At 37.6% G+C, this 23,701-nt stretch overlaps 1 protein-coding gene across 8 annotated transcripts in view; it reads left to right on the forward strand.

The window, feature by feature from the left end:
* The first annotated feature begins 1,839 nt into the window (after positions 1–1,839).
* Positions 1,840–23,701, forward strand: part of LOC149580271 (ABC transporter G family member 35-like) — a 34,834-nt gene continuing 12,972 nt past the window's right edge. For all 8 annotated transcript variants that reach the window (XR_016353466.1, XR_016353467.1, XR_016353468.1 and 5 more), the window contains exons 1-6: positions 1,840–2,524; positions 2,746–2,866; positions 4,017–4,105; positions 4,202–4,286; positions 4,377–4,536; positions 4,656–4,732. Coding sequence is in view for 3 of the 8 variants with exons in the window: in XM_089790189.1 (XP_089646315.1) it covers positions 2,130–2,524; positions 2,746–2,866; positions 4,017–4,105; positions 4,202–4,286; positions 4,377–4,536; positions 4,656–4,732 (927 nt within the window). In the remaining 5 variants the exon portion in view is untranslated. The remainder of the gene's footprint in view (positions 2,525–2,745; positions 2,867–4,016; positions 4,106–4,201; positions 4,287–4,376; positions 4,537–4,655; positions 4,733–23,701) is intronic.

The following is a 23,701-nucleotide window of genomic DNA, read 5'->3' on the forward strand; positions in this document are numbered from 1 at the left end:
CATTTTGATTTGATTGTACGAGTTAAATACATTAAATTTTAATATTTATGGAGATACTCATATGTAGGTGTCAAAAATTAGTCAAATTAAATGAAGATGGTTATCACTAAACACATGTAAGATACACATGTTTCAAATGTTATAATACATTTTGATTTGATTGTATGAGTTAAATACATTAAATTTGAATATTTATGGAGATACGTATGCAGGTGTCAAAAATTAGTCGAATTAAATGAAGATGGTTATCACTAATTTATGTCTTTGACTATATACTATCTAGGTCACTTCTAATTGTACACGATCCACTTGATGCAGTCTTGTACAAATTTACATTCATATATTTGTATTCTTTGATATGATAGAATTGTCTCATTTGATTTGTATATTTGTATTTTGTACATTATAAGTTCAGCGTACACCCAAATAGATCAATCAAGTACAAATAAAAGTGACCTTAAGAATATAGTTAAACTTGTATATTGACAAAAACATCTATTTTTAAAAAAAAATGTCATCTTAAAAAATATATTTTTAACATTAATATATAATAAATATTAAAATTTAATTCAATAATATTTTTTAAAAACATTTATTATAACATTTGAAATTAACGAAACCCACCTATTGAAATTCACCGTTTATTAAATATTTTACCTAAAAGGAAAAGAAATTGTTTATTAGATATTTTAATTTATAAGTATGCTAAAAATATGTATATAAGGGATGCTGCGAGTGCCTCACACTTCAATTCTAATTACTTCCAAAAGAAACGAGTTGGAAGACAGTAAAGAAGATTTTTATATTTTCAACAGATTTGTTAGTCACTATTATATTGCCAACTTTGACAAAATACTTAAATTTATTATTAATTAGGTCAACCAATTAAGGAGAATTATTTGAACAGCAAGGTAACCTAAGTAGGTACTTTGTCCATAGAGATTCTCCCATTAGGTATCTTGTCAAAAGATTTTTTTTTAATTAAATATTCTGTATTAGGTTTATACTATTAGACCAACCACAACTATGGTTTATTCATGTGTTTTTTGTTTTTGTTTTTTCACATTATAAATATTAAAACTATTCTGTGGAGAGTAAAATATATGTTTAGAAGCAAGGTTTCTACAGGGTTTATGTTTTCCTAATTAAAAAAAAGCTAATGATTTGAGCGGAAGTTTCTCTTTAATTGTGAAGATTCATCTTCTTGTTGGTGGAGGTTCGTAGCATTAGTTTATAAAAAACATTTTAAAAGGAGTCTTAATTGTTAAAATATCCTTGAAATTTATGGTGTTTCTATTGTTTTATTTTCCAACATTATTCTTGTGACTTTGAGGAATGATATATACATTTATAAATATTTATATTAACAGAAATTGACAGTATGTACCCAAGAACAGAAATAGTAAAAGAACAAAGGAGATTTGCGCATAATACTTGCTTTGTTTTGTTACCATTTGGATGTAGGCCCATTGATGTTTTTAGATGAACTATTTGTAAATTATTTGTTCTGAACAGAAACATTTAGAACATGTTCGATAACAATTACTCTTTGAATTTGTGTTTTTTTGAAACGTATTTTCTTACACGGGCTTAAACAGCTCAGATGCCAATATCTATATGGGGGTATATTTCAGTGGTCTACACCACTGAAAAAGCTGAATTGCTAATAGATATAGACCGCATAAACATATTCTATAGATTAAGTGCGCATTGTTTTTTCCTTCTACAGTATAATTTGGAGGACAAACCACAAATCGCTCTCATTGAATTTCATATATGAGGACAAAAATCACCATGATTTTACGTGATATATCAGGACTGCTTGAAAAGGTCACGAGGAAGAAAGAATTTCCATGATTGCTGCTGGGATAACATAAAAAAACGTACTGTGATTTATCATTGTGATTATAGATAGTCAATCTTCTGAGTACTGATACAGAGAGCTTGAAGTTCTTCTGAAGTCAGATATGAGATTTATGCTTTGGGGGCCCAAAAATGACATCTGATATTGCAGAGAGATTTCTTATGGAATGACAAGAAAACCCAATGTTTTTGCTTTATAGGAGAGTATAGTATAATTGCTTTTATTTGAGTGTATATATAATTTGCATCCTACATTAGAATAAGGAATGGCAAATTTGGAGATAGGTTTGGGATCTATGGGAACCTCGGTAGCTAGAAATGTAAGCTTGAGAAGTGCCAGTAGAAAGAACAATGGAGGAATTGCAGATGCTTTTGTCAGATTAACTGAAGATGGTGTAGAGGATGATGAACTAAACCTAATGTGGGCAGCTATTGAGAGGCTGCCTACATATAATAGACTTAGGACCAGTATCTTATCTCAGGGTGATATCCAAAATGGTAATGCTGAAGTTATGGTAGCAGGCAGGACCCAGATTCCAAAGAAAGTAGATGTTAGAACGTTGAAACCAATGGAAAGAAAAATGTTTATTGAGAGAGTCCTCCAAGTGACTGAAGAAGATAATGAAAAGTTTCTGAAAAAGCTTCGAGCTCGTATTGATAAGTATGTATCTAGATTAAAGCTCCTTTTATCTGTTTCCTTCATATTGAATTTCCCCTTGGTCTTTACAAGATGATAGGTGAGAAAACCTAAATACCTTGCTGAAGACTATAGTTTTGTGCTTTGGTTAAGGACCCATATCTACCATTTAATGAACCTACGAGCTAAATTTATGTTTTTATTAATTTCCTGATTATATTCCAATCTTTCAACTTGACTTTCAGAGTAGGTATAGAGATTCCAACCATAGAAGTTCGTTTTGAAAATTTATCTGTACAGGGGAAGTGCTTCGTTGGTGGAAGAGCACTCCCTACACTTTGGAACTCAGCCAAGAACTTCATAGAGGTATGTTTAATCCATTTCTCCAATTCTTAAGTGTCTGAGATTAGAAGTAAAGGATTACTTCAAAGGAGAGAAAAAAAGAGGTTTAATGTGTCATAGTTAGATTTTAATCAAGATACCCTTGTCCAATAACTTGGTAAGAAATGCAATAGATAAAGCAATACAATCTGTTTGTTTTTATGCTTTTGGAACCTAAGAGAATCACTTGACAAATCCGAAATAACATGAAAACTTGACTTGAAGTGATCAGACATATGTATCCACGTTGATATTGATGATTGAGATAGACTGGTAGTTGAAAAACATAACAGGCCAGACTCAAACACACAATCAACCAATGTTTTTTCATTTAGCTACTTGCCATTTCATGGCAGCGCTCTCTCTAGAAGTTATTGGCATTATCTCGATTCTCAATATTCCCCTTCTTCCACACTTGCATTGAGGTATAAACTGTCCTCCAATCCATTGCTGGCCCTCAATGTTGAAATTTAAACTGTAGTACATGATCTTGGGATCACCAAACCAAACCAATGTCTTTCTCTATTTCTGAGACAATTTCCCCTCTCATGAATCCAAGATGACCAAATCTATTCATTTAGCTTCTCTACCCCAAGATAGTTCTCTCATCGTAACATCTTTGCCCCCCTAGAAGTGCCATCAAATTCCTGATCACCACCAGAATTTAACCTAAAGATACATTGCACTTCAGAATTTAGATGTCCTCCAAAATTAATGCCAGCCTTGATATTATGATAGAAAACTATGTACAATGCAGCACTTGAACCTAGGATCACTCTATGCAGTCAAATGGATGGATCTACATTAAATTACCCCTCTTTCAATCAACCTAGTACTACCCAATCTGATTGGTGAGGGTACTTTAACTTTAAGCCATTGCCTTCTCATGAAATAGTTCCTCTTTAAAACTTGATATGCAAACTTTGTAAGGCTCAAAGCTACATATTATAATGATTTTGGGAGCGCAGCTATATTATGATGATTTCAGAAAGCTAAGTTGAAAAGAACATTTAATCTAAGTGAATGTTAAATGATTTTGGGAACACAGAGCTATATAATAATGACTTCAGAAAGCTAAGTTGAAAACACCAATTAATCTAAGGGAATTTTAAATATCTGGTCCATTGAATTGCAGGCATTGCTCGGATCCATTGGATTGTCACCAACCAAGAAAGTTGACCTCCAAATCCTTAAAGATGTCACTGGTATAATCAAGCCTTTTAGGTATGGTTGGACATAAAATTGAGTACAGCTAATCAATTGAACTGTTTAAATCAAAATTCCTTTATAATGCTCCCCGAGTCCTTTCTATGTATACAGAATGACTTTATTGTTAGGTCCACCAAGCTCGGGGAAGACCACTCTGCTTTTAGCTTTGGCTGATAAACTGGCAAAGGATCTGAAGGTTAAAACCCATGATATTTGTATGCATAATATGTAGTAAAATATTTGATTTGAAGTGTATCATTCAATTAATACTACAGTATATGAACAGGTTGAAGGATCTATTACTTACAATGGACATAGACTGGATGAGTTTGTTCCTCAAAAGACATCAGCATATATAAGTCAGCATGACTTGCACGTAGGATTGATGACTGTTCGTGAAACATTGGATTTCTCAGCAAGATGTCAAGGTGTTGGCAGTAGATATGGTAAGCAATATATAACTATCAATTTTTTCCATAGCACTGAGATACATAAATTTACAAGTGATTTGGGCCCCAAACTCTACTTACTGATAAGTCATTTGCAATGCTGAAATGTTATAAAGAACTGCTTTCAGAAGTTGCTAGAAGAGAGAAAGAAGGTGGAATTTTTCCAGAGCCTGAAGTTGACCTCTTCATGAAGGTGGGACTTTTTACTTCTTAAAAAACTTAACAATAATTGTTTAAAAAAATTGCTTTGAAAATGTTTTGCCAGAAATTGAATCAATCTAGGTAGATAAGAATAACCACTTTGAAGCATTTTAAAAGCGCAATGGATTACAATAGTCACTAATATTACCACACCTTTAACAGGATTTCTGTATAGTTTATGACTCTGTTAATGTGTATGTCCTAAGTTGCCTACATAGTTAGCCCAATGGCTGCTTCCCATACTTAATATGTTCATTTCGTCCTCAGATTAGTTTTGAATACTTGACTACTTTTGTTTGTTCAAGAAAATTACTGCCATCTGATTTTGGATACATAAATAATAATTATAGTCTCTTTCCTTTTTTTCATCTTATAATGCAGGCTAAAAATTGAGCCTAATAATTTCTTTAATTTTTTCATCTCATATTAGTTCTGAATATTTAACTACTTTTGTTTGTTCAAGAAAATTTGTGCCATCTAATTTTGCATTCATAAATAACAAATATAGCTTTTCTACTGTTTCTCATCTCATAATGCAGGGTAAAATTTGAACCTAATAATTCCTTTCATTTTGTCATCTCTTCCTTTTTGATGGTATACCTGTTATGAACTTATGCTCAGGATTTGTCTTTTGTTTCTGTGTTTTCAGATGATCTTGTCACCTATATACCAAGAACTTAATAATCCATTAATTAATCAATCTAAAAAAATCAAATTAAATAATTTAAATTGGCAGTATTTGTCAGTTGATAAGTAGGAGATAATTTCCACAGCAAGTCAAATTGTGATATTGCTATCAGGATTTAAGTGTGTGATTTTGAGTCAAACTCATTGACCCATGTTTCATGAGTAGCGATTCAACATGAATCCATCTCTCATGAGAATAAATGGAACACTTAGCACTCATTGGATCTAGGTGATGCTCACAGGGGTGAAGCACCGGGGCTTTCTGAGAGGTCACCCATCCCAGTACTACTCCAGCATGAGCACGCTTAACTATGGAGTTTCCTCAATGGCTAAACCCAAATCTTGCAACCCCATTTGCAAAACCTTCAGCAAGTATTTGTCAGGGCTAATAAAATCTATCATTTAACTTTTGAATTGAAATATTAGGATTGAGTTTCCTGATACTCTAACCTCTTGTAGTACGAAATTTTGTTTGCTTCCAGTTTAGGGCTCTACAACTTGTAGGTTTTTTCTGGTGAGGGCATACCTGACATGCACAAGAGGTTGCTCACCCCGTGCAAAAGTGGACATCATCAAGAGGGCCTTTGTGCATTTATTGTGCTCTTGGTTGTTTGGTCCATATTATGGGTGATGGCTCTAATCGAGCCAAAAATGTGCCCTTATCAACTCTTGGGATTGAAAGAATAATGTTTAAATTGTCTCTAGAAAGGATTAACCAGTTCATGGAAGGAACAAAGTTTGTGGTCATGCAAGGTATCTCTCAACTCTCTACAATAGATGGAGGAGGACAAGGTAAGGGTTCCACGACCACTACTCTATTCATTATGCCTAATTCTGAAATGTCCATGGAATTAAACAAGGAGAGGACTAGACATAGAGATGTGCCTACTTTCTTGCAGTTTTGGATCTTAATTGCTTTCCCTCAAGGAATTATTTGAACAACTAGCTTCAATCTATGTAAGTGGAAAAGCTAGGGTTTCATTTCTCTTTTTATGGGCTTATTTAATATATTTTCAATAAGCCCCAAAGCCAAAAGGAAGTTCTTTAGAAAGAGTTCTAGACTATTAAGAATGGGTGTTTTCAAGCTGTAGGATGGATCCCTAAAGAAAACAATCAGGAAATAGAAGCATTATCATGCCCTAGGTGGATGTTTGTTAAAAATTTTCCACCCCTTCTTTGGAAATGGATACCTAAAACCCTTGAAGCTCTGGGTAATGTGCTACAAATAGACAAGTCTCCAACCCTTCTTCCTCATTTGGATGCTAACTTGTTAATTTTTGTTAAACCTACTATAGAATTTCTGAATCAGTTATGCATTGAGCTTGATGATGAACAAATTATCTGCCCTATGGAATTTGGGGGGGAAGGGGCGGGGGGTCTAAATGCATGTTTCCTCTACAGAAAGGAGGGCCATCTAAGAACTAATTGCCTTCTACTTAAGAAGAAGAAATTTACCATGAACACTAGCTTGTTCAATGCTCCCCATAGTAATCCTAACCCTAATGTGGTGAAATATCCTAGTGGTGACAAATTTGCTCCTCACCCCTCCCCTACCCTTTGTAATCCTAAACCTCATCCCTTGCCCCCCAATAGGAGTACCTGCCACCATTGACTTGACCTATTGAGGATCACCATGCATCTATTGGAGATGAACTTGATAGCCTGCATCATGCCACTAATGAATCTTCCATGCTCAAGATGCTCCTGTAATCCCATCTTCAGCTTGTAGTTTGGATGAAACTAAGGAGTTTGATGTTTAGACTAGTGATCCAAAAACAAGGACTTAAAATGATCAACAATTGTTTTTGGAAAAGATGAAAACACTTTTAGATACTGGGGCTAGTATTGAAGCCTAAATCTGTCCTAAAAAATTTAGTAAAAAAACTACCAGTTTTTCCAAATGCTCTATGGGATGGTATCTCATTATCCCCTTCTTGTTGGGGATGAGACCACAAACTTGAATAAGAGGAACCGGACTCAAACCTCTAATTTAGTAATGACCGCTAGAGAGGAGGAAACAAAACTTTGGGAAACTATTGAGACCTTGCATATACACCCAACAACCTCTAGTGGACATTCCCAAATTGGTGAAAGGGATGACGACCCCCCTAGTCATAATTGTGGGCTTATCCATAACACTAGGGTAAACAAAGTAGATAACCCTAAGGTGCCCATGGAGGACAAAGTTATTACCTAGGCTATAATGCCTTACAGCAACAATTTATTGAAATAACTTTTGGAAGAATTAACTAGAGAGGATGTTGTGCAAATGGGAAAGGCCAAGCTGGCTCTTAAATGAAGGAGCGGGTTAGAAGAGATATTTCAACCTCTATAGGATCTGAGCATGTCTTTTTTCTCAAAAAGAAAAGAGGCAAACCCAGTGGGTCTATTGCCAGTAAGGCTAGTAGGAAAGGATCAATGGGACAACTGCTTAAGTATTACTAGTATTCCAAGATACTAATTGATATTGAGCCTTAAATTTCTAATGGAATTAAAGTGCATACTTGGAATATTAGGGGACTAGAATCTCTTGATAGGAAGTATGTAGTAAAAGGCTCTTTAGATCTCATCTAGATATATATATCCTCCTCTTGCAAAATTTTAAGGCGATACACTTTCTCTTAAGGTCAATTTGAAATGCATCTAGAAGGATGCAATATATTTCAAGACCAATCACAGTAAGGGAAAGGGTGGGGAAGCCTCCTAATTAGTTACAAATGGAGCATAATTACACTGCCTTGGGGGATAGGGGGATGGGAGAACGAGGGGACAAGTTTCTTAGACAAGGGGGCAAAGGGACCTTAATTTGGGGATGGCAAGGGGATGGTGACGGGGGAAAAGCGGGGTTGTATATAATATACATATGGTACCTCAAATGTTAGTTATGAAAATATGTATTGCAATATAAGATATAAAGATGTAAAAGAGGAAATACTGAATGTTGCATTGAATTGGAACATTGAACATTGAACACAAATAGTTGAATCAGCAAATAGTCAACATTGGGGCGTCCCCCCATCCTCGACAGAAGCGGCATAATCTAGTGGCGTCATTGGGGATGAGGGGACAAAGTCCCCAAGTCCCCAGTGTGTCCCTGTCTTTGAGACATGGGGTACAAAGAGGGAGGGGGGCGTTTTCGTGTTACTATGTTACTATGAAATGGAGTAAATAGATCTTTAGTTGGGGTTGCAATAGAGTGGTTTGGGGTATCTTGAAATTCAAGGAGATGGAAATAGGTGTTTTCTTTGTTTATGCATCTAATGACTACTGTGAGAGGATCGAATTGTGGAAGTGGTTAGCACAAATGGAAGGTGTCTATTGGATCTTTGAGGGTGATCTTAACATAATTAAAAGCCCAATGGATAATGTTAGATTAGGTGAAAAACTAATCTCCCAAGAACACTTGCATGCATAACCCTGTCACATGGAAAAAGCAAAGAACAGAAGCAAAAAAAAATTATGGAGGCCAAAAGGCCAGAGACATCTTATGAACATGCAAAGAGCAATCTCTATTATGATCCAATAAGTGAATGAAAAAATACAAAGAGGTGAATCCTTATAAAAGGAATCACGAAACCCTAACTAGGTTTGTGCATTATAATTAATATAAAATATTAATTATATGCACCTAAAAGCAAGCTTAAGAACTAGATTAATAAACCACTTAATTAACTAAATCAAGATGATCTAATTAATAAGTGAAACAAAATAATTACTCTAACACCCCCCCTTAAGCAAAGCTCAGGAGGAAGCTAACCTAGCAAAGCTATGAAAGTAGGAAAATGGGTCCCAGCAACAAGGCCTGATCAGGTACCCAATACAAAGAAATCTCTATAAACTGGAGACAAAGGAGAAAACCCAATGGGAAAAACCCCTCTCCAAAAAGAGATAGCAAAGAAAGGAACAAGAAAGAGCATGAAGCATCTCTGAAGCATGAAGCTGCAAACACTGTCAGAAGAAACTGCTGGAACCCCCACTGAAATAGTGCATGACCAGGTAGAGAAGACAAAGTCTGAAGAGCTGATCAATCGAAGAGGTGACCTCCAAAAGTAGGAATGAATGAGTGTCTATATAGTAGATGAACCATCTCACTGAAATGCATAGGTGCCTAGCCACTGCATCCACCTAGTACATAGGAACAAAAACTGAATACGTAGATCACTCAATCGAACCAAGGAAGCAATAGAGCCAACAGGTGAACCCACCCCATAATGCTGAACAGGGAGAGGGGTGACAGGAACACTGAAATGCAATGCCAGAAACATCTGCAAGAAGAAGAATTAGGAATACCAACAGTGCAATAGAAGTACAAGCATAGGATAAAGGGCGATGTCACCGACACACAGCATGGGCTAATGTCGTGGAAGAAACATTCTCTTGACAAAGGTGGATGAGCACAAAATGGCAAAACATCATGACCCCCCATGGCACTTTATAACTAAGTGCGAGTACAAACAAACACAAGGTGTACAAGATCCCAAATATGCAAAAATAGGCATTTTATCTCAGTGCGTTTACAAAAAAAGCAACGCAACAGAAGAGAAGCATACAATGCTCAGAAGTCAGAAAGAAGAGTGAGCCAAAAGAACAGAAGAAGAGATCCCAGGACCTGTAGAATCCAAGTAATCCGCAAGAGTGCGAAAGTGCAAAACTCGGAGGAGAAAGAACCTGGAGCAGAATCTGGATAAAAGACCTCTTCAACTGAATAACTCATAGAACCAGCTTTCCAACAATATTTGGCGAGCCCAAAAAAGAGTCTGGATGCTCAAGATACGCCTCTCAGAGTGCAAAACAGAACATCTGGCTTTGATTGCCAAAACAGGCAACCAAACAGCATCAAAACTCAAAAACAACTATACCAACATCTTTTTCTTGGAACTAGCTTTCTAGCGCATTTTTCGGATCGAAAAAATACATCCGTATGCTCAAGTTACAGAAGAAAAACCGACAGGGCCTCTGAAAATGCATGAAATTTTTTTTTTTTTAATAAAAAAATAATTTAAAAAAACAAAAACACCGCGCCACCCCCACACCACCAGAGGAGCAGCGGATGGGCGGTGGGTGGGCAGAACCTGTAGGTAGCGCGGCTGCAATGGCAGAGCCGTGATGGAGGGCGGTCCGGAGGCACCGCCGGAGGTCACCGGGAACCATTGCGGTCAGCGGGACCACTAGCGGTTTACCACAGGCGGTTACCGCCAACTGCTAGCGGTCTCGATGACCGTTGGCGATTTTCTTAAACCGCTGTGGCAAAACAAGGCTGCTTTTATTTTTTATTTTTTATTTTTGTGAAATTTCTGCCTCGTAATGCGTGCAGGGGGCTGTACGGTCCAATTGGGCAAAAAAAATTTTGCCTCCTAGATCAACGTTGTCCAAAATGGACAAGTTTTATATGGATTTTGGGGTTTTTGGGCGCTCTGAACGCAACGATGATGTCCGTTTGAGCCCAAAGTGACTAGAAACAAAAGTCCCCCTAAATCCGCATTAAAAACTTCTGAAACCCTTGAAAAACTCCTGCTTCTGAAACACTTCAACAAAACACGAATAGCGAGCAGCAAGATGGCTCTAATACCATGTTAGATTAGGTGAAAAAATAATCTCCCAAGAACACTTGCATGCATAACCCTGTCACATGGAAAAAGCAAAGAGCAGAAGCAAGAAAAAATCATGGAGGCCAAAGGGCGAGAGACATCTTATGAACATGCAAAGAGAAATCTCTATTATGATCCAATAAGTGAATGAAAAAATACAAAGAGGTGAATCCTTATAAAAGCAATCACAAAATCCTAACTAGGTTTGTGCATTATAATTAATATAAAATATTACTTTTATGCACCTAAAAGCAAGCTTAAGAACTAGAGTAATAAACCACTTAATTAACTAAATCAAGATGATCTAATTAATAAGTGAAACAAAATAATTACTCTAATAGATAAATCTAGTGGATTCAAGTTTGGATAAGGGAGAGGAAAGTTTCTTTTGGAGTAGGATGACTAGTAAATTAAGATTGGGTGACCCTTTGGATGGTAGGAAAAATGAAGCTAAAGGTTACCTAGTGCAACTTCCAATAAGGAGACAAAAAGATTTATAGTAGGTTGGATAAATATTATGCAAACAAGGATGTCTTTCAGTTTACAAAAGAACCCAATGATAGAAGTGTTAAGGTTATTCTTCACACTCTCAGATCATCACTCAATACTTGTTGTCATATCCTTTTTCAACTCCCTAATGGAGTCTAAAAAAGAATTTGAACTTTTCTTTGAATGCTAGGTTGTTGCTTGATGAGGATTTTTTGGAGGTTATGAGTATCATTATACTCTTTAAAAAGTTCAATACACCAGTAACAATGCTAGGAAAAGATGGAACCATAATGTTTGTCATTGGAAAGAACTATTTCAAACTGTTAAAAGAAAAAAAGATGAAGATTTGAGGAGGTTGGAGACAGACCTCCATAATGAATTATGTAAGGGTGAACTGCAAATTTAATCAGATCCTTCTGATAAGGAGGCTAATGATGCCTTATGCCAAGCCAAACATGCTTTTAGGAGGGTGTAAAACCATGGGACTCAAAACAAGAGCCAGATTGAACTGGCTTGAGCATGGAGATAAAGGCTCCAAACTCTTTGTTCAAATCCTTTAAAAGAAAAGAATTCAAGGACAATATTGAGAGCATATGGGAAGAGGACAAGAAAATTACAAACCAAATGGTGATCCTAGATGCCTTCAAGAGATTCTACAAAAACCTATTTTCTTCAGAAGACAATGAACAATGTAAGATGTATGCATAGGTTAAAATTCAAATTATTAATCCAAAGAAAGTGGATGGGGTGGATGCTAAAAGTTTGAGAAAAAATATATCTATAGAAGAAATTAGTTCTACCATTCTTGCTCTTAGCAATGATAAGGCCCCTAAGCTTGATGGTTATCTATTGCTATAAGATCAACATTGAGTGGATAGGGGAAGAATTATTGGATGTATATAAAGAAGTTCTTGAAAAAGAGTCTTTCAAAGATGATATTAATAAGGGCTTATTAAATTGATCTATAAAGAAGGAGACAAGACACTCATTAAGAACTCAATGCTTATAACACTACTTAATGAGTCATATAAGATTGTGACTAAAATGTTGGCCAAAAGGTTGGAGAGTGTCCTACCAAAAGTGGTTAACTCCACATAAACTAGGTTTGAGAAAGGGAGGTATATCCTAGAAAACCTCCTCACATGTTAAGAGGCCATCAACTAGGCTAAGGAATCAAAACAATTTGCTTTTATACTATTAATTGAGTTTGAAAATCTTATTATCATATAGAGTGGAACTTTATATATATGTTGCTTGAGTGACTTCTCTTTCTAAATAAACTCTACCACATGTTTAAAATCTCATGTAGGATTTGATGTAATGGTGGAGGTGAATGGAGTTAGATCTAGGATCATCAATCTAGCTAGATCTACCAGACAAGATTGTCCTCTAGTACTTGGAATATTTGTTCTTTCTATTTATGTGATTTTTTTTTCCTAAGGGATGAGAGGTTATCTTCACCAATGAAAGTAATCTCCCTCCCCAATAGTGAAGACCTAACTAGTATATAGTTTCCGGTTGATACAACTTTTTTTATCAGCCTAGAGGAGAACAATGGGGATGCATTGATAAAGAAGATGGAATTTTTTTGTGTTGCTTTTGGAAGTATGGTTTCTCTACCTAAGTCAATCATGCTAGGACGGGATGCCCATCCCCTAACTAGTTCTTCAAATATCCTATTCAACGGGGAAGCCCAAATTGCTAGGTTAGGTATTTGGGTGTCCCATTTGTTGTTGGCCCCAACTTGAACGAAATGTGATGTCAGATTCAAGAGAAAATTGACAAAAAATTGAATTAGAACAAACAATATCTTTTACTGGCAGGGAGAATTCAAGTTTCTCAAAAAATCATATCTTCTACAACATCTATTATTCCTCTGTCTGTCTATTCAATCAATATCAACTCAATTGTCGTTAGAAGAAGATCAAGGATTTTCTTTGGTCAAATGGAAAAGGGTAAGAAAAAGAGACACACTATAAATGGGCTCTGTGTGCTACAAGCAAGAATATGGGAGGTCTAGGGTTAAAGGAGCTTCCCTTTTGGCCAAGTGGTTATTTAATATGCTTCAAGGAAATGAATCCTAGAAGGTACTATGTAATGTCCCCCACTTAGCCAGTTTGGAGGTATGTTGTCGTTAGCCCATTCTTGTATGGTCCCGAGGGCTAACCAGGACTTCAAAAGGGATCTGAGGTTATTTGGCCTAGTCAAATTTAATTATAGGCCAAACGGAGTTCGTTTGTTGGGTTGTCAGGAAGACTTACTATTTTTAGTAAGCCAATAGGGGGATGCAGTGCCTTCAATTTTCAGTGACATGATGAGATGCATTTTGTTGGGCTCTTTCTAATGAGCTATTATATGTGGGATTTCGAGTTTATTTGGTATATTATTTTAATGTTTGACGTTACAACAGTAAAGTGACTATTTAAATTAAATATTATAATGTTTCATAAAGTCACTTTATAAAAATCAAGAGTCCCCCTTTTGAGTACATACATGGACTTTGTAAAAAGAAAAAAAGAAGTAATATTAAAAAGTCATGTATTATCCCACATTGGCAAGACGGAAGCGTGGAGCAAGTGAGGAAGGGATTAAAAGGATGAGGATAGCTCTCATTTATTCAGGCTTGGAAATATCAAAGAAATTGGAGAATTTTCTGGAGATTATATCTCAATAGTTTGAAGGACGAAATTCCTTCAAGCTAGAAATCTTTACGCCATTGAAAGATATGGTCTTGAGATTCAACATGGTAGCAATCTGAAAAAAACAGATATGAAAAAGCAGCCCGAAAAAAGCGGAACCGAAAAAGCAGGCGGAAAAAGCAATTCGTAAAAGCAGTTTAAAAAGCGGAACTGAAAAAGTAGGCTGAAAAAGCGGGTACGAAAAAACAAGCCGAAAAAGCAGTTCGAAAAAAGAAAAACAGAAGGGGCAGCATAGAAGGAAATTATTTCAGCCATCTACAACCAGGTTCTTTTGTTAGTATTGTTTTTAGGGTGTTATAAGCTTTCAGTTGTAAGTGTGCATTATACCAGTATTATCATTTTGTAATCCATGTAAATGCCAAAGTCTTGGCCATATTTCATGAGCATTGTAATTTTCATTGCAATTAAGAAGATAATAGTTGCTGCTGTCATTTAAGCAATTTAATATCATTATTTATCAGCTAGTTAGTTTGCATACCAACTGTTTGTAAAAATGCCAGTTGGCTGTAAGTGTTCATTTCTCATGCTTAGATCATATATATGCACTGAATATTGTCAAAATTAGTAGCACACTCATGTTAGGTCATTTGTGTAGTCCATTGTAGTCTTCTAGCACAAGATTTTCATTGATGCAAATTGTAAAAAGGTCATTTGAAGCTAGCTGAAATACTATATCAGTCATATGTCCCTTGCATGTGAATTGTTTGATGAAATTTCTTGAGCTTACATCAGCATTTTGGGAGGCAGATTTGAGGAGGGTTATTACAGTGGTATCAGAGCTATAAGTCCTGCCATCCTGTGGAGGTCTTATAAGGAATTTGGAACAGCCAGATAGAGGGGAAAGTGTTTGACGAAATGTCAAAACACTAAAATCAGAGCATTTATGTTTGAGCATGCGACAGGGGCCTTATAATTTCCGCAATACCAGAGCAAGACAAAGTAGGATTTCAGACCTACAGAGCAAACAGTCTAGTTCATCCATGCAGGTGGATATAGAATCCAGTCATACAGACACAGAGGAGGTATTCTTTGATCAAAACGGCAATATGGGAGACAGGAATGCTCGGGATCCTAGAGAGGAAAGATTCTTACAGTTATTAGAGACCTTGGCACAGGGACAGCGATTAGCAAAACAAAGGGCACAGGAACAAAATTAGAGAATGGAGCTTATGATGCAAATGATGGCTCGTCAAATGGGGTTGAATGCTAACATGGGTGGAGGAAATAATCAAAATGGTAACAATCAGAATGGGAATAATCAGGATGGGACACATAATGGAGGTGAACAAGTTGGGAACAATTTCGGTCATGCACCCCAGCAAGCTAGGACAGTGAGTTCAACGCCCATGATTCCCACATTTCCTCCTAGAGCCCCAGAGCAGCCCGTATTAGAGCCCCAGATCACTGATATACAGGACCAGTTGAGAAGAGATTAGGAAGCCTGAGGTCCAGATTTTACTGCTGCAATTACCTTTATGGAGTATATGGATGTGCAGATGAAACATATGCCACGTGGACATGACAGGAACCAAAGCTATGAGCTACGGAAGAAAGTAAGGAAACTTCAGTTACCATATTATGATGGCTCGGGAAAGTCTACAGCAAGAGCTTGGGTTCAAAAGTTTGATACATACTTTCAATTGAACCCTACGCTTGAGGAAGAAGCTATTAAGTATGCAGCAATTCATCTGGATGGGTTAGCACACGAGTGGTGGCATCATGGTATGGTCACTATGGGTCATGCACACATTACCTCATATGTGGAGTTTACGGAGAGACTGATTGAACGTTTTGATAGGAAGGATCCAGAACTCCATTTCAAGGAGTTAGCTCAACTTAAACAATAGGGATCATTGGAAACATACATTTCAGAATTTCAGAAACTTGCAGTGTTAGTAACAGATGTATCTGAACGGAGGATACTGGTTCTATTTATGGATGGGTTAGCTGATCCGTTGAGAGGGTGGATTAAAGCTCTCAACCCTCCCACTTTGCAGGAAGCCATTAAGAAAGCTCATGACATGGATTCCTCTTCAGCTTCTAAAAATAAATTCCAGGCAAAGAGTTTCCCTTCAAGGAAAGATAAGGTCAGTAAACCTTTTCATAGAGAGGGTCAGCCACATAAGGAGGAAAGTAAGAGGTTGGACAATGAGACACTTAATGATCTTAGGAAGAAGAAGCTTTGTTTGCATTGTAGGGAGCCTTGGGATTTGTCACATAAGTGTCCATTGAAAGCAAAAGCCAAACAGATGGAGTACTTTTCAGCCGAAGAGTCAGTGGATGGAGATTCAGAGCAATCATCAGAATCAGATGGAGATGATAATTCTTCACATGAGGAAGCACATAGTGATAGCACGATAGCTCAATTGTCCAGCATACAGGAGGTCGTCACTTTCAGAGTTAGGGGAACTTTGGATGGACAAAGATTTGTGGCACTCATTGATATAGGGGCAACACATAACTTCATTGATGAAAAGTTTGTGACATGCAGAGGGCTACATACAGAAGAGCATAGAGGATTTAAGGTGATGGTTGCCGACGGCTTCAAAATCGACTGTACCAAGAAAATCTCCAACTTGCAGCTTCGTTTGGGAGATTATGACATGGTGGGAGATTTCTTTGTTGTCAACATTGGTGATTAGAATATGGTGCTTGGGATGAATTGGATGAAATCTCTGGAAGAGTTTACATTTAACCTCCAAAAAATGGAAATGAGGTTTGAGGCAAATGATAAGAAGATAGTACTCAGAGGTTTGTCAGATGGGAGACTACGAGTGGTGTCACTCAAGCGGATGCAGAGTTTCTTCAGACACGACCAGGTGCAATTGACAACAGAGTTCAAAGTAATGCCTGAGGTGACAGAGCAACATAAACAGGAGTATCCCCCTAAAGTAAAAAAAATAATAACCAAACATACTAAGGTGTTTGGTGAGATACCTCTAGGGAGACCCCCGGATAGGGGAATCGAGCATGTTATTGAATTAGAGGAAGGGGCTAAGCCAGTCATCATCACACCCTACCGCCATCCAAAGAGATATAAAGATGAAATAGAAAAGGCAATCAAGGAGTTGATTGACATGGGGCACATACAACCAAGCAAGAGTCCTTTCGCTTTTTTAGTAGTATTGGTGAAGAAGAAGGATGGTACAATGAGGATGTGCATTGATTATAGGGAACTAAACAAGAAGACAATCAAGAACCAATACCCTATTCCGCGCATTGATGAGCTTATTGATGAATTGCACGGTGCCTGCTACTTCTCTAAGATTGATTTGAGATCTGGCTACCACCAAATACGGGTTAGAGAGGTGGATGTGAAGAAGACAGCTTTTAGATGCCACTATGGACATTTTGAGTTCTTAGTCATGCCCTTTGGGTTGACTAATGCCCCCGCCACTTTCCAATCCTATATGAATAGAGTATTCAAAGATCAGTTGAGGAAGTTTGTGTTGATTTTTTTTGATGATATACTGATATACAACCGTACTTGGGAGGAACATTTGAAGCATATTGATGCAGTGCTCAACATTCTAGAGAGGGAGTCATTATATGCCAAGATGAGTAAATGCGAGTTCGGAATGACAGAATTGCTCTATCTAGGGCATATTATTAGTGCAAGAAGTGTTTGGGTTGACCCAGACAAGATCAGGGCCATTCTGGATTGGCCACCGCCGAGGAACATTTCGCAACTCAAGGGATTTCTTGGGCTTTGCGGGTTCTACCGCAGATTTGTGCAGGGATTTTCACAGATAGCAGCACCACTTATAGATTTGACACGGAGAGACAGTTTCAAGTGGTCAGAGAAGGCTTAGGATTGTTTTGATAGGTTCAAGGAGCTAATGAGTACATGCCCTATTTTAGCCATTCCAAATTTCACCAAGCCTTTTTAGCTGCAGTGTGATGCCTCAGGAAAGGGCGTAGGAGCTGTCCTCATGCAGGACAAACATCCCATCGCATATGAGAGCAGGAAATTACGAGGTGTTGAGAGAACTTACAGCATCTATGACAAAGAAATGCTAGCAATCATGCACGCGCTAGCTAAGTTCAGGCAATACTTAGCAGGGAGCCGATTCACAGTAAAAACAGATCATAACAACTTGAAACATTTCCTTGGACAAAAGGATCTCAATGACAGGCAACAGAAATGGTTGAGTAAGTTACAGGCTTATGATTTTGACATAGTCTATGTCAAAGGGAAGAAAAATATCGTCGCAGATGCTTTATCCAGAAGGCCTCATTTGCTTGCTGTTGGGATAGTCATGGACGATTGGAGAGAGTTGATCTTGGCAGAGTATGCCAAGGATAGTTGGGCATCTAGTGTTATTGAAGGAACTATTCAGGATAGTCGATACACTGTTGTAAATGATTTGATCATCTACAAGGAAAGGATTTATTTAGTACCCGGGTCTGCTATGAAGCAGAAGATTCTGAGGGCATTTCATGATTCACCATTGGCAGGACATCCCGGATTCTTTAAGACATATCGGTAGGTGAGAGAGCGCTTCACTTGGAAAGGACTCAAAACAAAGGTGCTTCAGTTTGTTAGGGAGTGCCCAATATGTCAGCAGAACAAACAGGAACATTCCTTTCCAGGTGGTTTACTACAGCCCCTACCCATACCAAAGAAGAAGTGGGATAGCATTTCCATGGATTTCATTACAGGCCTCCCCAAGGTACAAGGTCGGGATTGTATTTTTGTTACGGTAGACAAATTGACGAAATTTGCACATTTCTTTGCGATTTCATCCACATATTCAGCAGTACAGATAGCAGAGCTATTCTTTCGAGAGGTATTTAGATTACATGGGATGCCACGGAACATAGTCAGCGATAGGGATAGTAGGTTTATGAGCCACTTTTGGCAGGAGTTGTTCAAGTTGTGTGGAACAGAGCTAACTCCGAGTACCAGTTACCACTGCCAAACTGATGGGCAGATAGAGATAGTGAATAAATGGGTTGAGGGGTACCTTCGAAACTAAATTGCAGGAGAGCAGAAGGCTTGGGTGAAGTGGCTACATCTAGGGGAGTACTGCTATAATACCTCTTTCCATATGTCTATTCAGATGTCCCCTTTCATGGCACTATACGGGTATGATGCTCCTAATTTTATGGATTTGTTATTTGGGGACAGTAGGGTGCCTAAGGCCAAGGATATATTGCAGGAGTGTCAGGACATTATGTGATCCTTGAAGGAAAATTTGCAAAGGGCACAAAATCAGCAGAAGCAATATGCTGATCAGCACAGGGTTGAGAGATCTTTCGAGGTAGGAGACATGGTGTACCTCATGTTACAATCGTATAGACAGTCCTCTCTCAAGAGGAGTGGAGCAGAGAAATTGAAACCACGCTACTATGGACCATTCAAAGTAATCAGGAGAGTGGGTCAGGTAGCTTATGAGTTGGAGCTGCCTGCAGACAGTAAAGTACATAACGTGTTCCATGTGTCATGCCTTAAGAAGGCATTGGGGCATAATGTGGTGCCTTCAGTAGTATTGCCACCTCTCGATGATGAGGGAAAACTGATCTTGATTCCCGAGGCTATACTTGACTCCAGGGAGAGGGTGCTTCGCAGGCGGACTATCAGGGAGTACCTAGTAAAGTGGAGGAACCTACCAGTTGAGGATGCGACATGGGAGGCAGAGGAGATTATTCAGCATCCTGAGTTCAGATTGCTTGGGGATAAGCAATTTCAAGAGGGGCGGACTGTAATGTCCCCCACTTAGCCAGTTTGGAGGTATGTTGTCGTTAGCCCATTCTTGTATGGTCCCGAGGGCTAACCAGGACTTCAAAAGGGATCCTGAGGTTATTTGGCCTAGTCAAGTTTAATTACAGGCCAAACGGAGTTCGTTTGTTGGGTTGTCAGGAAGACTTACTATTTTTAGTAAGCCAATAGGGGGATGCAGTGCCTTCAATTTTCAGTGACATGATGAGATGCGTTTTGTTGGGCTCTTTCTAATGAGCTATTATATGTGGGATTTCGAGTTTATTTGGTATATTATTTTAATGTTTGAAGTTACAACAGTAAAGTGACTATTTAAATTAAATATTATAATGTTTCATAAAGTCGCTTTATAAAAATCAAGAGTCCCCCTTTTGAGTACATACATGGACTTTGTAAAAAGAAAAAAAAAAGTAATATTAAAAAGTCATGTATTATCCCACATTGGCAAGACGGTAGCGTGGAGCAAGTGAGGAAGGGATTAAAAGGATGAGGATAGCTCTCATTTATTCAGGCTTGGAAATATCAAAGAAATTGGAGAATTTTCTGGAGATTATATCTCAATAGTTTGAAGGACGAAATCCCTTCAAGCTGGAAATCTTGATGCCATTGAAAGATATGGTCTTGAGATTCAACATGATAGTAGTCTGAAAAAAGCAGATACGAAAAAGCAGCCCGAAAAAAGCGGAACCGAAAAAGCAGGCGAAAAAAGCAATCCATAAAAGCAGTTTAAAAAGCGGAACCAAAAAAGCAGGCTGAAAAAGCAGGTACGAAAAAGCAGGCCGAAAAAGTAGTTCAAAAAAAGCAAAGCAGAAGGGGCAGCATAGAAGGAAATTATTTCAGCCATCTACAACCAGATTCTTTTGTTAGTATTGTTTTTAGGGTGTTATAAGCTTTCAGCTGTAAGTGTGCATTATACCAACATTATCATTTTGTAATCCATGTAAATGCCAAAGTCTTGACCATATTTCATGAGCATTGTAATTTTCATTGCAATTAAGAAGATAATAGTTGCTGGTGTCATTTAAGCAATTTAATATTATTATTTATCAGCTAGTTAGTTTGCATACCAACTGTTTGTAAAAATGCCAGTTGGCTGTAGGTGTTCATTTCTCATACTTAGATCATATATATGCACTGAATATTGTCAAAATTAGTAGCACACTCATGTTAGGTCATTTTGTAGTCCATTGTAGTCTTCTAGCACAAGATTTTCATTGATGCAAATTGTAAAAAGGTCATTTGAAGCTAGCTGAAATACTATATCAGTCATACGTCCCTTGCATGTGAATTGTTTGATGAAATTTCTTGAGCTTTCATCAGCATTTTTGAGGGCAGATTTGAGGAGGGTTATTACATACTAATTAGACACGATATATCTAAGGTAGTCCCAAAACAAAGCCCTTATTCATCTAGGTTGCTTATGTGTGACTTTCTTGTTGGGCAGTTCCCCATTAGACCATCAGGATAAGTTGTGTTCAAATCCTCATTGAAAGCATGGGATTGTGTGAGGAATCTCATTTCCCAGAATGAAATCATTGACAAGAATAATAAATTGTGTAGGAAACGATCATTGTATTGGAACATCAAGAATAAGGGAAAGCCATTTTCCCTTCTGCAAGGGTGCTCGACCTGGAGTTGGGTTAGTAAAGGCATTAATATATTCAGTAATATTATAAAATAACAGATGATGTCATGGAATGAAATCAGTAGCAAGTTTGGCATCCCCCCTTCACAATGGAGGACTTATTTTGTTCTTAGAGAGGCCTCTTAATGTTTTCCTTACCCATTGATTGTAATTCCATTGGGGATAGATAGACATGTTTCATTTGGATGGATAGCTCTCCATTTCCCTTGGTCAAGGCCAAAACTATCTACTCCCACATTGTTGACAACTTTGACATCCTTAAACATATTGCTTGATAGTTGGGCATTGGCCTTGACCCTTCTTCCTAGAGCCCTTGCCTCAATAGCATTTGGTGTAGACCCGTTGAGCCCAAGAAGAGACACTTTATTTGGAGCCTTCTCCTTTGTAAATTGCCTATTATTAAGCCTATGGGGATGTTAGCATCTATTTTCTGTGCAAGCTTCCTAAGACTATTCAACAAATTCTTTTCTTATGTTTTTACTAAGGAGATTTGGAATCTATTTGATGTTTGCATTGGCAATAATATCAATGCTTGGGAAATTATTGTGGGGCAGAGCCCTAACCTTACAAAAGGTTCTAAATTTTTTTGTCTATTCTCTCTAGTGAGATAAGATGGAGATTTGGAAGGCTAGAAATAACTATATTTTTAGTGGTGGTGTTAGAAGTCTCATTGAGTCTCTGAGGAGACTCATTTTGCATGATATTGCTTGGTAGGTGACAATAACATTGAGGCTGCCAAAAGATAAGTTTGTAAGCTTACTACAAGATGACACAGTAAGAGTCTTTTCTTGGGATATCTCCCATGCCTACACCTAGACAAGGTGCTTCAAGGAACACACTCCATTTGAGATAGGGTTGGAAAATTTCATAGAGGACTTGGAGGAGTAGAGAAGAAAGGACAAAGAAGCATGGGATAATGGTGCACCAACATCTCAAGTAGGACCTCTAGCAATGGTGGATCCAAGTGTGCCCTTCATAGTTGCAGAGCCAATTGATATGGCAATACCTGTCATAGATAGTCCAGGAAATAGAGATAGCTTCCTTAAGTGGTCCGAGGGCCCTCTAGTGTGGGCAGCATGGTTTAAGGAAAATATCAATGGCAGGCAGATCAGAAAAGACTAGCCTTATATGCTATTTGTAATGAGCTATAATTGTATATCATGCTCGTAAGATGTAATTTTTTGTAGTACTTTGTAGTTTTGTGACCCATGATATCAACTTGTCCTTTGTCCATGGACAGTTTATGATTTACCGTTTAACAAAATAGTACTTCAGTACTTTTTGTAATTGATATACTGATTTGTAATGTGCCCACTTTATATTTAATAGAAAAAAAAGTTTCCTAATACTCTAGGGTATTTTTTTTTATTGAGAGTGAAGATGGGTTTTGAAAGAAACCCAAAACCGTGTACAATGCAAGAAGAGTTATATCAATGAAGTCCATCCAACAACAAAAGCACAAAAGACAGCCCAGGGGATAACACACGCTACTAGAAGGAAAAGATCAACAAGAATTAATGATCTCAGTACAGTTTGAAACCAAAACACTCTAGATCGAGCTGCCCTTCTTGGGCAATATCCCTTGTTTGAAGGTCAATCCAGAAGAATCCATTGGGGGTCTATGAAGGCTCACATCCAATTCCATTTTTCTTTAATGATTTTATCCATACTAAAGTGAGAAGGCCAGCTGCTGGAGCTCATTAGTAGGGCTAATAGTTTTTTTGGCCTAAAGCTCAAAAATCTGATCCATACAATTCTGTAAAAATGATCCATAATGACAGATTTTTCTTTAATATTTGTAGTAGAAATAAATGAAATCTGCGGTAAGGTAATAATCAACCTACATAGACATTAACCCATTACACATATCCAAGGTACAATGTCCATAATAAAAGAGAAGTAGATGTCATGTGAGCTTGAGTTGTCACAACTTGTGACTGGTTACCTGGGTTCATGTTCTTAACACAAGTGCAACAAACCCAAACATGTGGATGCAAGCCTTTTCCACCCCAACCAAGTGGACTTAGAAAGCCTATGTAGCAGAGAAGTTCTGAAGTTAAGGTGTCAAGGTCAAAGACATTAGGGAGGGAAGGAATAATCTGAGCTCTTGAAAAAGAGAAGGCTTCTTTCT

This window comes from Cupressus sempervirens, chromosome 1, assembly GCF_028749045.1.
Source record: "Cupressus sempervirens isolate cs-2001-9-10 chromosome 1, ASM2874904v1, whole genome shotgun sequence".
Classification (NCBI taxonomy): domain Eukaryota; kingdom Viridiplantae; phylum Streptophyta; class Pinopsida; order Cupressales; family Cupressaceae; genus Cupressus; species Cupressus sempervirens.